This window comes from Rattus norvegicus, chromosome X (genome assembly GCF_036323735.1).
Source record: "Rattus norvegicus strain BN/NHsdMcwi chromosome X, GRCr8, whole genome shotgun sequence".
Classification (NCBI taxonomy): domain Eukaryota; kingdom Metazoa; phylum Chordata; class Mammalia; order Rodentia; family Muridae; genus Rattus; species Rattus norvegicus.
In genome coordinates this window covers 103637658-103651122 of record NC_086039.1, presented here as the reverse complement: position 1 = coordinate 103651122, position 13465 = coordinate 103637658, and the positions used below count along the sequence as shown (strand labels likewise).

The 13465-nt window shown below is 40.0% G+C and overlaps 1 protein-coding gene across 1 annotated transcript; it reads right to left on the bottom strand.

Annotated features, from left to right (window-relative positions):
- Nucleotides 1–6561: 6561 nt before the first annotated feature.
- Nucleotides 6562–11757, bottom strand: Gprasp3 (G protein-coupled receptor associated sorting protein family member 3). The gene is made up of 5 exons (NM_207611.3): nucleotides 11480–11757; nucleotides 10657–10737; nucleotides 10268–10339; nucleotides 9135–9229; nucleotides 6562–8880 (listed from the first exon to the last, which is right to left on the bottom strand). Exon 5 carries the CDS (start codon nucleotides 8593–8595, stop codon nucleotides 6976–6978), a length of 1620 nt encoding a protein of 539 aa, NP_997494.1. The 5' UTR covers nucleotides 8596–8880; nucleotides 9135–9229; nucleotides 10268–10339; nucleotides 10657–10737; nucleotides 11480–11757; the 3' UTR covers nucleotides 6562–6975.
- Between the last annotated feature and the right edge of the window lie 1708 nt (nucleotides 11758–13465).

Genomic DNA, 13465 nt, shown 5'->3' with positions numbered 1-13465 from the left:
ATGTCTTCAGCAATAGGGTCTTATCAGCTTATTCTGATTGGCGACCAAGAGAAGTCCAAAAGGCCTACATTTGGAACAACTGAGAAGGAGTATCCAACCCCCACACTGGTAGTTTTGTTCAATAAATGTGGGTTTTAGGAACCATGCAGCCATGCAGGATGTCATCCTTCTGTTTTTTAAAACTGTGGTGGTTTGAATAGGTTTGGTGCCATAGACTCATGTGTTTGAATGCTTCGCCCACAGGAAATGGCACTATTATTAGGATGTGTGGCCTCGTTGGTGTAGGTGTAGAACTGCACGAGTGGGCTTTGAGATCTTTATACTCTATGTGGCATTCCAAACTCCTTCCGCTGCCTTTGGATCGAGATGGAGAACACTCAGGTACTTCCCCTGCATAATGCCATGGTAGAAGCCACCATGCTTCCCACCATGATGATACTCGACTAAACCTCGGAAATGTAAGCCAGCCCAATTAATGAAACCTTAACTAAAACAAAAACCGTATTTTAAATTTTATTCTTTTTCATTTTTGTCAATTAAATTTGTTCTTCTTCGGTAATTTCTTATATGTGTACAATGCACTCATATATCTCAATCCCAACTCTCTTATCTCCTTCTCAGCTCAGGTAACCTCCCCATTCCTCCATCTACTTTCTATGCTCATGATCATTGGTTTGGTTTTGTGACCCCCCTGAGCCCATGGTCATACAGATGTCCCTAGTTAAACTCACTGGTTAAATGACATATTTTTATTTAATTCATAAATTTTATGCTTGGACAATGTATAGTTTTTCTTCCACTACCTACCCTCTTATTTCTCCTCCAATCCCACTAGTCCCTTTCTTCCTTATAAATCTTGTTTCCATATTCACAACTTTTCTATGATGCCACCCAGAGTTTACTGAAATCATGTGTCTAATCATGGACGTGGAATCATCAGTAGAATCTGGTAGGGTCACGAGTGGGTACACCTTGGATACTGTTCCTCCTCCTCCTCCTCTCCCAGAATCTGTAGTGCCCCGTAAGTACCTATGCCCACCTATATAGGAGGATTTAAGTTGTGAGTCTAGTGCCAATAGACATGGCAGCTGTGAGTTCAAGATTGTCATGGCTATGTCATATGCCAAGATGTCATTTAACAGGCCTCTTTCTATCTTTTATTATCAGCATCTTGTGGAGCCATGGATTTTAGAAACAGTGGTGACTGTTTGCTAAAAGAGTTTTCTTTGATTAAGTATGTGAATGGCCTTTGCCTGTGGGTATGAATGTAAATATTTAGAAGGTAGACTGATGCTTTCACTTTTAGCTAAGCAGCAGTATTAAGTACCCTGCAGAGCCTTACATCTCCTCAGTGACAAATTTTGAACTAGATTTACAGTACTAGGCACAGATTCCTCTTGTGAAATACTCTTCAAATCTAATTGGGGAGCAGTTGGTTACCCCATAATAATCATGACTATGGCATCAATGAGTACCTCTTACATGGAAGGTTCAAAGATTAGAGAGGGCACGACCACTGATTCTTTTACTTTTTCCCAAGACAGCATAGCACTTGTAGTATGAAAGCTAAGCAGCAAGGGGGAAGCACCTACCTACCTCAGTGTCAGCACCAAAGAACAGCCACTCATGATCTTTAGCAAAGCAGCTCTACTTTAATTTGTCATACAAGAATATTTTGAGATGTACAGGAACGAACAAGGATACTCACTGTGTACTCAATTCTCATAGACAAAAATTCTAGAAATGCTCATCACCACCTGCCCAACTAAACGACATGTGAAACAATCTATATGAAACTATTTGTAGCTGCTAAAAAGCATTTTGTTTAAAAATTGCAAAAAAAAAACTGATGAGAGAAATTAAGTCTAAGGAAGCAGAGAGTAATATTCTGCTTACAGGATAGAATATTTACTATTCTTAGATGCCAACTCCTGTCAAATTTACCTATTGATTCAAAGTTATACTAATTGAATCACAGCTGGAACTTCTGCATAAATTGTCAAGATGAGTCTAAAATTCATATGAGAAATCAAGAGTAAGAATAAAACAACCTCAAAAAGCAGTGTTAGAAGAATAACATTGCTTCATTTCATGACATTATCAAGCTACAGAATTGAGGACTGGGGGAATCAATCAGTCAGTGGTTAAAGTACTTGCTGCCCCAAAGTTTGGACCCTCAGAACTTAGTTAAATGCCTACTACTTAAATGCCAGTTAGGCATGGCAGCCTACCTGTAATTCGAGCCTTGGGAAGTGGAAGCAGTTGATGCCCAGAGCATGCTTGCTACCCTACCAGCAAGTTCCCTCTTGATGAAGAAAGAAACCACGACTCCTTGAATAAAGTGGAAAAGCAACTAAAGATCCCCAACACCAATCTTGGACCTGCGCATGCACATACACACACACACACACACACACACACACACACACACACACACACACCCCTAAACGTATGCCATTACATAAACAAACATGCATATTCAATCTTACATGCATCTACATACAATGGAAAAAGAAAAATCATAAAGAACGAAAGCTATAGTAATTAAAAAACATTGTGGCATTGAGATTAAGATATACAAGTGTATCAATGGCACATGGTAGATTCCAGAAATATTGTTACATTTATACAGTAACAATAATATGACATAAAATATTAGAAAGTTTTACTTTTTAATTTTTGGTGCTTATAGTCAAATAGGAGAATATTAAATTAAATATGGGACAACTGATTTTTGACAAATATATAAATGCAGCCAAGTGGAGAAATAAGAACCTTGTCAACAAACAATGGTGGAACTTCTGGATGTTAACCTGACCAAAATAAATAATTTAACTTTGACCTATAACTTGTACTGTATTATGAAAATCTCAAATTATTTTAGTTAATCTAAAAACATAAATTTAAAATTTTTAGAGATATAAAGTATAAAATACTTGTGATTTGGCTAGACAAAGATTTCTTATATAAGACACAAAATTCCAACTGATAAAATAATTATTGTTAATAAAAATAAATTAAAAAATCATGAAAGTAGAAGGGAAACTTGTTGAGAATTGCTGTAAAAAATTTTATTCTATCTGCATTCCCCTCTGTCATTCTTCTAACTGTCCCAACTTTTTATATAAATGCATGAAAATATCAAATAAACAAAATAAATTGCTGCTTTTCAAAACATTTGTAAGAGAATAAATTGAGCACCAACTATGAAAATATGCTGGGCTCCATTATATTATAAAACAGAAGAAAATACTCCAACACCTCTTACAGAATTTGGTGTAATGGTCCATGCTTGTATTTCCAACACTTGGGAAGCTGAAGCATAAGGATTGCTGTGTTGGAAGCTAGCCTAGACCTCAAGGGAGACCCTGAATCAAAGCAGTACCTTTTAACAGCAACGATATATTTTTAAAAGCAATGCTTTTAAATGTTGACTGCTTTTCCAAAGGACAAAAGATTTACCAATACTTCACTGAAGATATATGGGTGGCAAATATACATATGAAAAAAATACTCAGCATCATTAATCATTAGGCAAATGCAAATTAGAACCACCATGAGGTATGGGGAAAATTAAATTAAATTAAGAAATACTAGCAAGGATGAAGAGGAACAACTTTTCCTCACTGTTTTTGCAATGTAAACTGTTACCATTCTGGAGAAAGTAAAATCAGAACACATTATATAATCTCCCAACACCCCATTCCCATTTTTTAAATTCGGAAGCAATAAAAGCATATATCCAAAAACAACTTGCACATAAATTCTCATGGTAGCTTTATTTTCTACAACTCAAATCAGAACCCAATGCCAAATAACAGTTGAATGTGTAAACTAACTATGGTAAAGACATAGTTGACTATTACTTGACATTAAAATGTGGTGAACTATTAAGACACATGACATGGATAAAACTCAAATAATAATTTTGTTAGGTGAAATAAGTCAATATCCCTCCATGTTCCACGATCTTTTATATAGAATTATAGAATTTTATTGTCTTGCCAGAAAGCAAATCAGTAGTTCCCTCAGGATGGGAAGAAAGCATTACAATGTGGCATCTTGGGCAAAGGGTCTGTTTTGTATTTTGATACAGCTTTGTTTCCATATATGTCAAAACCAAGTACATGATATACTTTATGACATATGAAGTCTTCATATACTGTAAGGTTATATTATACAGTAAGGTTCTATCTGTTATAAGCACAGGGAATGAGTAATGTAAAAGTTTCTGTGCTCTTGAGCAAAAATCTGGATGGATGGTTTGAGAGTCAGGGTGAGTTTATATATGGCTTGTATTTCTAAGTCTGATGGAACTTTTATGGGAGCTTGTAGGAAATATATTCAAGGCTGGGTCATAAAAATTGTACACTTTAAATATTCAGTTTAATGTATATGAGGTACGTGTATATAAGATTATCCAAAAAAGCATGTGGTAGATTATATACCAATTTGTAGGGATGAGTGATCAGAGGAAAAGGCAAGTTGTTGAATACTGTATTCTAATTTTTTTCTTTTTTCTCTTTTTTTTCTTTTTTCTTTTTTCTTTTTTTTTGGAGCTGGGGACCGAACTCAGGGCCTTGCGCTTGCTAGGCAAGCGCTCTACCACTGAGCTAAATCCCCAACCCCGTATTCTAATTTTTTAAATGAATAAATTTATATACTATGCAAGAATATGAAACAGAAGACCATACTATATATAAAAAGAAAGACAAAAAATAACATGGAAAACATAAAATAACATGCATGCTATAAAATAATATGAAGAATGATTTTGACTCTTTCAAAAAAAAGTTAACACAAAAAGATAGGATCTGGCTTCACTTTCTTTATGACTCCTACGCCTACATCTTTTGTACACAATAAAGTTTTGGATACCAGGGGTGATTAGCTGAGATTCCCACCAGAGGGGGATATAGAGACTAAAGTGGCCACTTCCTATAGCCAGGCAGGACTTCCAGAGGAAGGAGGGAGACATCAATCTACCCACAAAATCGTCAACCCAAAATTTGTCCTACCTAAAAGATGTGCAGGAATAAAGAAAGAGCAGAGACTGAGGGAATGGTTAACCAATGACTGGCCCAACTTAAGTCCCATGTCATAGAAGAGGGCCATTCCCTGACATTAATGATACTCTGCTATGCTTGCAGACAGGAACCTATAGCATAACTGTCTCCTGAGAGGCTTAACCAGCAGCGGAAGGAGGCAGATACAGAGATCCACAGCCAAACTCAGGCTGAGTTTGTGGAGTCTTGTGGGAGGGTAGGGGATAGGGGCTCCACAAGACCAATAGAGTCAACTAACCTGGGTCCATGGGGGCTTACAGAGACTGAGCCACCAACCAAAGAGCATATATGGGCTGGACCTAGGCCCCCTACACATTTGTAGCAGATGTGCAGCTTGGTTTTCATGTGGACCCTCTAACAATTGGAGCAGGGGCTGTCTTTGACTCTGTGGCCTGCCTGTGGATACCCTGTCCCATACCAGGACTGCCTGGTTGGGCCTCAGTGGGAGAGGACATGCCTAGTCCTGCTGGGACTAGATGCCCCAGGGTTGGGGCTCCCCTTCAGTTAGAAGAAGAGGAGCAGTGGGGCTAAGAGTTTAAAGGGGTAGGCCTGGAAAGAGAGGGGCGATTGTGATCTGGATATAAAATAGATAAAGAAATACATTATTGAAACAAAAGAAACTTGAAATACAGAAGATGGGCTTGTCTATCAGAAACATGGAGTTTCATGTAATATGTAAATAAATCATGACTCATTGAAAATACTGGTTATGATTTTGCAAGGAAAAGTAAAAAAGCTGTTAGCTTTCTTAATGCATGCTATAAATATATACAGAATGATTCTTTGAAAAGAACGTATACACAAAAAGATAGGGCCTAGCTTCACATTCTTTATGATTCCTATATCAACACCTTATTTACATGATAAAGTTTTGGATATCGGTTTCTAGACACGGCCTGGTATAGTACACGTACTCATTTCAGACACTCCATCTGGCATCTAGCCAGATAACTGACTAGTCAACCTGAATGTGAAGGAAGCCAAAAGCTGTTAACCTGGTAGGGGACATTATTCATCAGAAAATTAAACTACTACTAAAACCAAAACAGTCTCTGTGCTGTGAAGGCTATCACCTAAAAGAGGGAATGAGTGTAAAAGTGGTATAGTGAGATAAAAAAATGAGTTAACTAGTTCACAGGATCACCATAAAAAATAAAAGTTGTAAAATATGCCAATATAAGTGTGTAATAGCAACTGATAATAAAAATATATTCTTTTCATGCTTACCTTTTTCTTCTTTGAGGTGACAGATAAAATAGTGTAAAATTGGAATTTTAGTTATAAAAGCAAATTTTAAAATGAATATATTATAGATTTGTATACTTCAGGGCCATTCTGTATTCTTCAGTGAAATGTTTGATGCAGTTGGATAAAGAGGGATATAGAAATCACTCTTCTATTTAATAGCGTATAGTGACCTCCCTCCTTTTTGAGTCAAGAGTACACATTTGGCAATAGGCATATATATGTTTATATCATGTACACACACACAGTGTAAGTACCATCACATATCTTTATTTCCATATGCCTTATTTCTGTAACTAGATCACAAGACCATTAGTTTCTTTTTGCTACCTGGAGCCACAAACAGACCTAAGCAGATACTATTCCTCAAGACACTGTACTTTTGAGAGTTGGATCAGTTTCCTTAAGTAAAATGTTAAAAATCTGCTAATCTAGATAAGATAGAAATCAACAAACTTTTTATCTCAAGATGTAATATTCATTTGATACATCAAAAATGTTCCAGCTTTGATCTAGAACCTGCCACAGGTAATAATATGTAAAAGATGTTAAGACAAAAATGTGTGAGCAGTAATTACCAAAATATTATGCAAAACTCTTTGGGAATGTACAGCCAATCAGATTTTGGACACTGTTCAGTGTTCTCTTCAATTTCTTGGTCATTTTACATTCTTTCAATAATCCCTTTAACTTCACGGAATATGGCAGTAAGAGTATTGTAACTCAAGTGATCAACTACTACAATTGAGCCCTTTCTAATATGCTCCTTTATGTTAATAAAGATGGCCACAGCACTCACAAGATTGGCTTTTGCCTCTTTTTGGTTAAAGATGAGTTTTAATGCTGCTAATGCCTTCATATTTATCATATCTCTGGCTGCCTTGGGATTTTCAGACATATTCAAAAATACTTTCAAAACAAGATTCCTAGTCTTACGATTTCCCTGGGACAGCAAATGGAAAAGCTCTGAAAAGTAGCTAACTACAATGTAGTGATGGACAGACTCAGTCGTCAGCTGCCCTATTATCTTTAATCCAGATTGCTGGCCAGGTGAGTTCAAGGGGAAAGATACCGTTTCTTTACACATATGCTTAACATGAAATTCAACCATTTGTTGTCTGTCATCCCCGGAAGAGTTCAGAGTAATAACAGCCTTTTTTATACTAACTTCAGGGGAAGAAAAACTGAGCAAGCTTTCAATAAGCGTCACCACACCCACTTCATTAATGAATTCCTGGGCAAACGGATGAACTTTATGGATACCCATTGCAATCTGTGCTATTTTATGAATAAGGGGATCAGTAGTTGACTTAAGTATGTTAACAAGCTTTTCAAATTCCGGAGAATCCAAATAGCACTCCATTTTGCAAGGGCAAGCAAAGGGCTTGATGCCATTCTCTTCTCTGATCTTGATTTGCTGTCTAATTTCATCTAAGGTCTGTATGCAAGGATCAGATCCAAATGGATACTCAGGTATAGGCTGGAGGCTTGAACGAGTATTCTTAGTACAGGTTGTTGAAGTTTCCTCTTCATTTGAGGCCAGAACAATATATGAAGAGGGCCTTCCCTCAGATGAGTCCTGAGATCTATAACCTAACACTGCTGGAGTTACAGCAGGAGCTTTGGGCCAGATAGTTACCTCGGACCAGTCCTTTGGCCTATCCTTTTCATTTATTTCATCTACTGGCTGAGGTTTTACTATTTTGAACACAGGTTTAGGATCAGAATCAAAACCAGTGTCATCTCCTTCCCAAAACCAGTTCCCTATAACATTCTCTTCCTCCTCTTCCTCAGCTCCTGACCTAGACTTGTGGCTGGTTCTAGGCGTGTGCTCCTCCACACGGGCCTGGATACTAGTACTAGGTTTATTTTCACACTTGGCAACAGAATTGTTACTAACCTCTTCTCCCTTCCAGAACCAGGAATTGATACCAGAATCTTCTCCAGCCCAAAACCAGCTATCACTACTGGGCTTATCTTTACGTGCGGATCTAGCGTACTTGTTCTCAGCCTTATGGTTGAAATCTGATGTGCCTTTTGCTACAGCCTTAGATTCTGGTCTTGCTCCTTCTTTTGTCTCAGCAACTACCTTGCTCTTAGAGCCCGCCTTCGCCTCTGCCACTGCATCTGTTTTAGAGCCTGCCTTACCCTTCCCTTTGTCCCGGTTTTTGCCTGCACCTCTGCCTGCATTAGCAGCCTCTCTCTCTGCTGCAGCTTTGGCTTGTGCACTTGCCCTCTTTTCCAGTTTAGCCTGAGCCCGAGCCTTATTCTTTGAGCCAGTCATGGTTGAAGCACAGTTATATACACCTGTCCAGTCTTATCCTTAGTTCTCTGTTCCAGGCTGGTATCTTTATACTTGGTAACTTGGCCAGTGATAAACTGGGCAGAAAGAGTCAAAGGCAACTGTCACTTCAGTTGTTACAAAGTTCCCCTTTTTTGACATACGGTCTCTATCAATGATAGGGACAAATTAAAGACACACTCAGGTTAGGGAGAAGGCGATGATTTCCAAAGGCAGACCCGTTGAAAGCAATCTTCTCCCAATCCAAGTCTACCAGTGGAGAAAGACCTAAGGTAGGAAAAAGAAAGACTTTGAGCGTCCTCCAACTTTGGTCTTTTATACCGATAGCTACACAGAAGGCCATGAAAGGAGATGTGAATTGTGGGGTTGAAGGTGTGGATGAATCGAAGACTCTGCTATGTCATTTTACTTCCAGCCCATTCTTTTCTCTCCACCATCCACAACAGTGATACCAGGGAAGATGGCAGGAGTAGGAGAAGCTCAGGAGCACCCAGCCCCTTTGGTCCCATACTGGTACTTACAGGCTGTCAGAAGGGCTGTACAGATGTGACAGGATTAGTTCCTCCCTCCTCACTTCCACTGTCCAAAAGCCGTTCAAGCAACTTCAAAGGCAGAACTATAGACAAAAATACATGTGGGGTTAGAATTTTGAGTATTTGACAGACTGACCTCAACTTTTCTCTCCATGAATCCTAACACTTTCTCGTACCCTGTTCTCTCTTATAGCTTCTCTTTACATTTTCTGAGCCAGTATCTGCTAATTACCTATTGACACAATCTTTGCTCACTGGCCTCCCACTCTCTGTAAGGAATGTGAGGGCAGCAACGTCAGGAAAGCTGGAAAACATGGGGTCCAAGGTAAGATCTGTTTCATCGGTGTGTCTTCACGCTCACATTCATATTTGCCTCAAATCCTAATAAAGTCTTATTCTCTTGCTTACTTTCTAATGTGAACAACTACTTACAAGTCTCTACAGCAGTGGTTCTCAACCTTTCTAATGCTTCAATCCTTTAAAAGAATTCCTCACATTATAGTGAATCTAAATCACAGTTATTTTTTTGCTACTTTATAATTTTGCAAAGGTTATGAACTGTTATTGTAAAGAGCTGATATTCAGGATATCTGATATGTAACCACTGTGAAAAGATCATTCGATGCCTCCCCAGAGGGGTCACAACCCACAGGTTGAGAAACATAGCTCCACAGGAACCTAGAAAGAAACAGGTTTATGGATAAAAAGACAGAGGCAAAAGGCAACATCAGAAACAACAACAAAACCTACTAAAAGGACTGAGATGACAGAACACCCCTGAAAAGGTTTATAGCGTGTGTTTCTGTACACTCAAGGTTGTTAAATGTCTTCCACATGTTGTCAGCCCTGCCCCAATTATTCTTCAGCTGTGCTCAAGACCTGTAATCTGTCTGAATATGCATTCTCCTTACTCTAAAGTCATGCATTTTCCCATTCAAGGACTAAATTTCTTTCCCTGAGGAAAAAATTCCAAGGTATAGAAATAGTGGAACACGTGCAACTCTATTTGGGAAGAAGGTGGGGAAGCGAATGAATACAATACTTTTAAGGTCATGTTTCAAATACTTGGCTCCCCTCGTAGAGTTAGATCTTGACTCATGTGCTATCAATGCCAACCTTACCACAAAGCAGGATCCTGTGGAGATGCTATCCTTCCCACTAAAGAAGAGTCCTCTGGCTGGAGAAGAGTCAAACTATAAAAAGCAAAAGATACTGAGGAAAATAAAGACTGTTGACCATGGTATAAAATTATTAAGTTTATGGATAGATTTCCAAAGCCCAAGTTCAAACACCTCCTTTAAAGAATAAGGAACCAAGTAAATGATCTCTTATCAACTCTCATGTGTGACCCAAATAAATGCCCACCTTCAGAAACAGCACTTTTTTTTTTCTGGTATTGCTTCTGTATAAAAGTATAAGGGACTAAGAAAAGTGCTTGAAGATGATATATGGCCAAAACCAGACACTTAAATCCAGTAGTGATTTCAAATATTCTAAATTGAATACTCACCTGCACAAAAAGTTCTCCTTTACTTTAACTCCATTTGAACATTAAAACAAATGTTCAACGTGAAATGTTGAGAAATAGATCCTGAATCTAAAAGATAGAATAATGTCATAATATTTATATAGCCAGGAGTTCTGTGTATATGACCAACTCTTTATCATGACCAATTCCTTGAAGTAAATTAGGTACAAGAAAGAGTCTAAATATAAAGGCCATAAAACAATCCTTTATTGAAGGCAAATGAACATTGCATTCTTATGTTCTGGTGTCTTTATAATCATCCCTCTAATTATGTTTCCCCTTCCCCAGAATGCACCACTCCTACTATTCTGACAGGAGACTTTGCCACCAAGCAGGAACCTCTTGGAAGAGACAGAACCCACGATGCAGGGCACAAGGACCCCTTTCTGGAATAAGGGCCCAAGTAGAAAGGCGACTCATCATGCAGAACTGAGCCATCTCCAGAGCTGGCCATCTGCCCCAACCCAACAGCAACCTCCAAGGGGCACTACCACCCCAGCTCCCGCGCCGCCATTTCTCCCATAGGCGCCTCCCCCCACATCCCTAGCAAGGCCCAAACACCAAGAAGGGCCAGGGGGAAAAGCCTGCTATTCCGCAGGCCTCCGGACCCTCAGACTCAAGACTCTCTAGCTGCCACCCTATGCCCAGGGCTCTACTCGGGCTCCTGCTTCCCCCAGCGCCCGGGGTCTCCAGGCACAGCACACACTCCAGGGAGCAACCGCGACCCGCTGGCCTCCACTTGGACTGTCCGGCTGGGCAGTGGTTTGCAGTGCTGGACCGCCCGGAGCCCTCGACACACCCCCACTTGCCTGGCCAGGGCCACGGCCCAGGTCCCCCGGCACCCCCGCGTCCCCCTCCTGCTCCCGGCTGTTCTCTGTCCTTAGCAGATCCTTTCACGGAGCCCCCACCACTTTGCGCGCGAGTGGAATGGCAGGGACGTGTCCCGCCCCTACGTCTTTGCACCAAACGGGTAAGGGCTGCGTAGACTGCGGCAAGCACAGCTCTCCTGGAGGGTGTCGGGAAGGGGGCGGAGGGATTCGGCGCACAGGGCTCGACGCCCCCTCCCTGACCCACCGTAGTTCCGACTCGGAGTGGGCGGGGCCATAGACAGCCCCACTCCTCTTGGAGGGGCGGGTCGTACCAGTGGGCGTCTGCAGACCCCTGTTCAACCTAACCAGAGACCACCACCACTTTTTTTTTTATATTTTTGGAGCCACAACAGTGTGTGAGATGGCTTAAACCTAGAGTGTATGAGGGCTTTGGGAAGGGGGGACTACAGGGAGAAGGTGGTCTGGAGATGTGGAGCAGGAGGGAGCAGCGGAGGGATACTGAGTGCCCCTGCACTCCCGGAGGGAGCTGAACTGTGTGAGCTGCCTGCTCCTCCCTGCACTCCATTTCTGCTACCCTTCAGTTCTCCCTCTGTTTCCGATGCCAGTAGAAAGGACTGTTAGTACTGCAGCTTGAGAGGGAACAGGTAGCCTAGCAACACTCTGCAGAGAGGGCTCTTGGTTCTTCCATGTTTTTCTCTCAATGTCTCATGGATTTCCTAAGGGACAGAAATCCGCCTATTACAACTCCCATCACTGCCCCTGGCTAAAGCAGACTTCTGTCCCTGAGAAACCAACCAGAGGGCTGGGGCAAAAGTCACTTTGCTTCCTTTTTCTTCACTTGGACTAAAAACTCATTTGGTCACATACGATGTAAAAGAACTGGGGGTGGGATGGGAGTGGGTTGGGGGGAAGAAGGTGATAGGTCAACCCAGACACAGAATGTATGAAGAAGCCTTAAGGAAAACAACTAGATGCAAGCAAAATGTAAACTATAATTTGAAGACAAAGGAGTTTGAAAAGAGGTACCCTCCCAGAAGACATGTTATTAAATAAAAATCCAAGTGGCAAGCACTGCGTGTTACTGATTAAAGAGGCCTCAGAGCAGTGGTTCTTAACCTATGGGTCCCTACCTCCTTAAGGGTTGAATGACCCTTCACCAGGGTAACATATCAAATATCCTACATATTAGATATTTACATTATGATTCATAACATTAGCCAAATTACAGTTGTGATGTAACAACGAGAATAATCTTCGGGTTGCAGGTCACCACAACATGAGGAACTGTATCAAAGGATCACAGCATTAGGAAGGTTGAGAACCACTGCCCCAGAGGCACTTAAAACAACAGGGGCTATTGCCACATTCTTTGCTGCACACCATAACTAGCTATTAAGATTCCATTGCTGAAGAATCACACTTTTTTTTGCTGTATGTCAGAAAAACAATATTTTAAAAGACTAAGTTCTCTTTTTTCTTAAAACCATCTTTATTTTATATAGCAATACCAATTATATATTAACTGATGTAATACAAATTACACATTAGCTAACATTATAATAGAACATTTGAATATAATAAAAATTATTTGAAAATAATTAGCTTTAATGGAATAAAAGAGAATAAAAGAGAAAAGTTCAGGTTATGTAACTCCTCTCAAATAGGTAAAGTGTGGGTAAAACCCAAAGATTTAATAAATGAGACAAAGAGAAGGTAGTTTTAGGTAATAAGGAAAGACAGAAGAGTCATGGAAAAGGAAGCAAAGCTATTCAACTCCATCACATCCACTCAACCCAAAGTGGATGTGTGAATTCAATATATTTTTTGTATATTGAAGTAGAAAAACTCATTTTTGCATCCCCAAAGAATTCTACATGTGTTACTCCTTTGAGGCAGTGATTGTTAAAGTTGGGCTTTCCTTTTACTCCATTAATAATTATGTAATGGGAATTAGACATGAC

Bases quoted from the DNA above. Each gene is read 5' to 3' on its own strand.
- Gprasp3 (NM_207611.3), bottom strand. From the start codon at position 8,595: ATGACTGGCTCAAAGAATAAGGCTCGGGCTCAGGCTAAACTGGAAAAG.